General features: G+C 53.5%; 1 protein-coding gene across 1 annotated transcript in view; it reads right to left on the bottom strand.

Annotated features, from left to right (window-relative positions):
* Positions 1-488: 488 nt before the first annotated feature.
* bmp4 (bone morphogenetic protein 4) overlaps positions 489-1,408 on the bottom strand; it is a 13,551-nt gene continuing 12,631 nt past the window's right edge. The window contains exon 4 of the mRNA XM_084450633.1: positions 489-1,408. This exon is cut by the window's right edge and continues 42 nt beyond it. Coding sequence (XP_084306759.1) covers positions 570-1,408 — 839 coding nt within the window. The 3' untranslated portion in view covers positions 489-569.

Raw genomic sequence — 1,408 nt, 5'->3', positions numbered from 1 at the left:
TCAATGAAAAGAGGTGAATTAAAATCAATGTACATTTCTGATTACTTCAACTGATTCGTACCAAATCAGTGTTGTGACAATTTCACGCAGTGCTCTAATTTAAGTACACAAATGGTGCATCTCGTGATCTGCTCAAATGTAATATTGGAAGGCAATTTATGTTTTTATTTTTCTTGTAAATGTATATAATATGAAAGCAATAAATATTACCAGTAAATAAACTTTCTTTTTAGATTTTTTTGTTTTGTTTTTACTATTTTCTCATTAAAAAAAACCTTATACAATCTAATATACATTATGAAAAGTTGTACAGCTTTTTTTTTTTATTTATGTTTAAAATAAGAACTCACTTTTATTTTTTAATATGTAGATATAAATATATATATTTTGTCAAAATATATGATCATATTGTCAAGGAAACAAAAAAAAAACATGAGACAAACATACATCTCAACATAAAAGTTATAAATAAGGGTCCAAGTGAAGGTTTTTGGGAGTAAGGTCATTTCCCTAGTGTCCGTGCTGCAGGCTGTCTGGAGCGGCCCAGTCCTGGTGGTCCGGCCCGGGGGCTAGCGGCAGCCGCAGCCCTCCACCACCATCTCCTGATAGTTCTTCAGGACCACCTTGTCGTGCTCGTCCAGGTAGAGCATGGAGATGGCGCTGAGCTCCGTGGGCACGCAGCAGGCCTTGGGGATGTTGGTGTTGACGGAGTTCACCAGAGTCTGCACGATGGCGTGGTTGGTGGAGTTGAGGTGGTCCGCCAGGGGGAAGGGGCACTCCCCGTGGCAGTAGTAGGCCTGGTAGCCGGGCGGCGCCACTATCCAGTCATTCCAGCCCACGTCGCTGAAGTCCACGTAGAGCGCGTGGCGCCGGCAGTTGCGGCTGCGCTTGCGCCCGCGCTTGCCGCTGCTGCGCTTGACGCGACGCGTCAGCGGGTGGCCCTTCCCGTCGTGGCCGAAGGTGACCAGCAGGGGGCGTAGCTGCTCCCAGTCCTCCCCCGGCTCCTGGTGCAGGGAGCGGCTGATGCGGACGTGGCGGCCCTGGCGCCCGGGCGTCCGGTTGAGGTGCAGCACCTCCACCGCCAGCCCGTGGTTGGGCAGGCGCTCCCGTGTCCAGCGCAGCACGGCCGGGCTGACGTCGAAGCTCTCCCAGCGCGAGGTGTTGTGGCGCACCAGCCGCGTGTCCAGCAGCCGCGTGATCAGCTGGGCGCCGCTGCGCGGGGGCTTCAGCACCTCGTACACGTTGATCCGATGGAGGCCCTCGTCGCCGGCGTCGCCGCTTTCCGAAGCGGCGGCGGCGACGGCCTCGTCGATCTGGTGGCGGTAGAGGCGGAGCTCGGCGGAGGAGAGCAGCTCGTCCTCGGGGATGCTGCTGAGGTTGAAGAGGAAGCGCAGGGGCGTGGCCTCCC

This window comes from Borostomias antarcticus (assembly GCF_949987555.1).
Source record: "Borostomias antarcticus genome assembly, chromosome: 16".
Lineage (NCBI taxonomy): Eukaryota > Metazoa > Chordata > Actinopteri > Stomiiformes > Stomiidae > Borostomias > Borostomias antarcticus.
The sequence above is the reverse complement of the archived record's forward strand: the minus strand, read 5'-3'. Positions and strand labels throughout refer to the sequence as shown.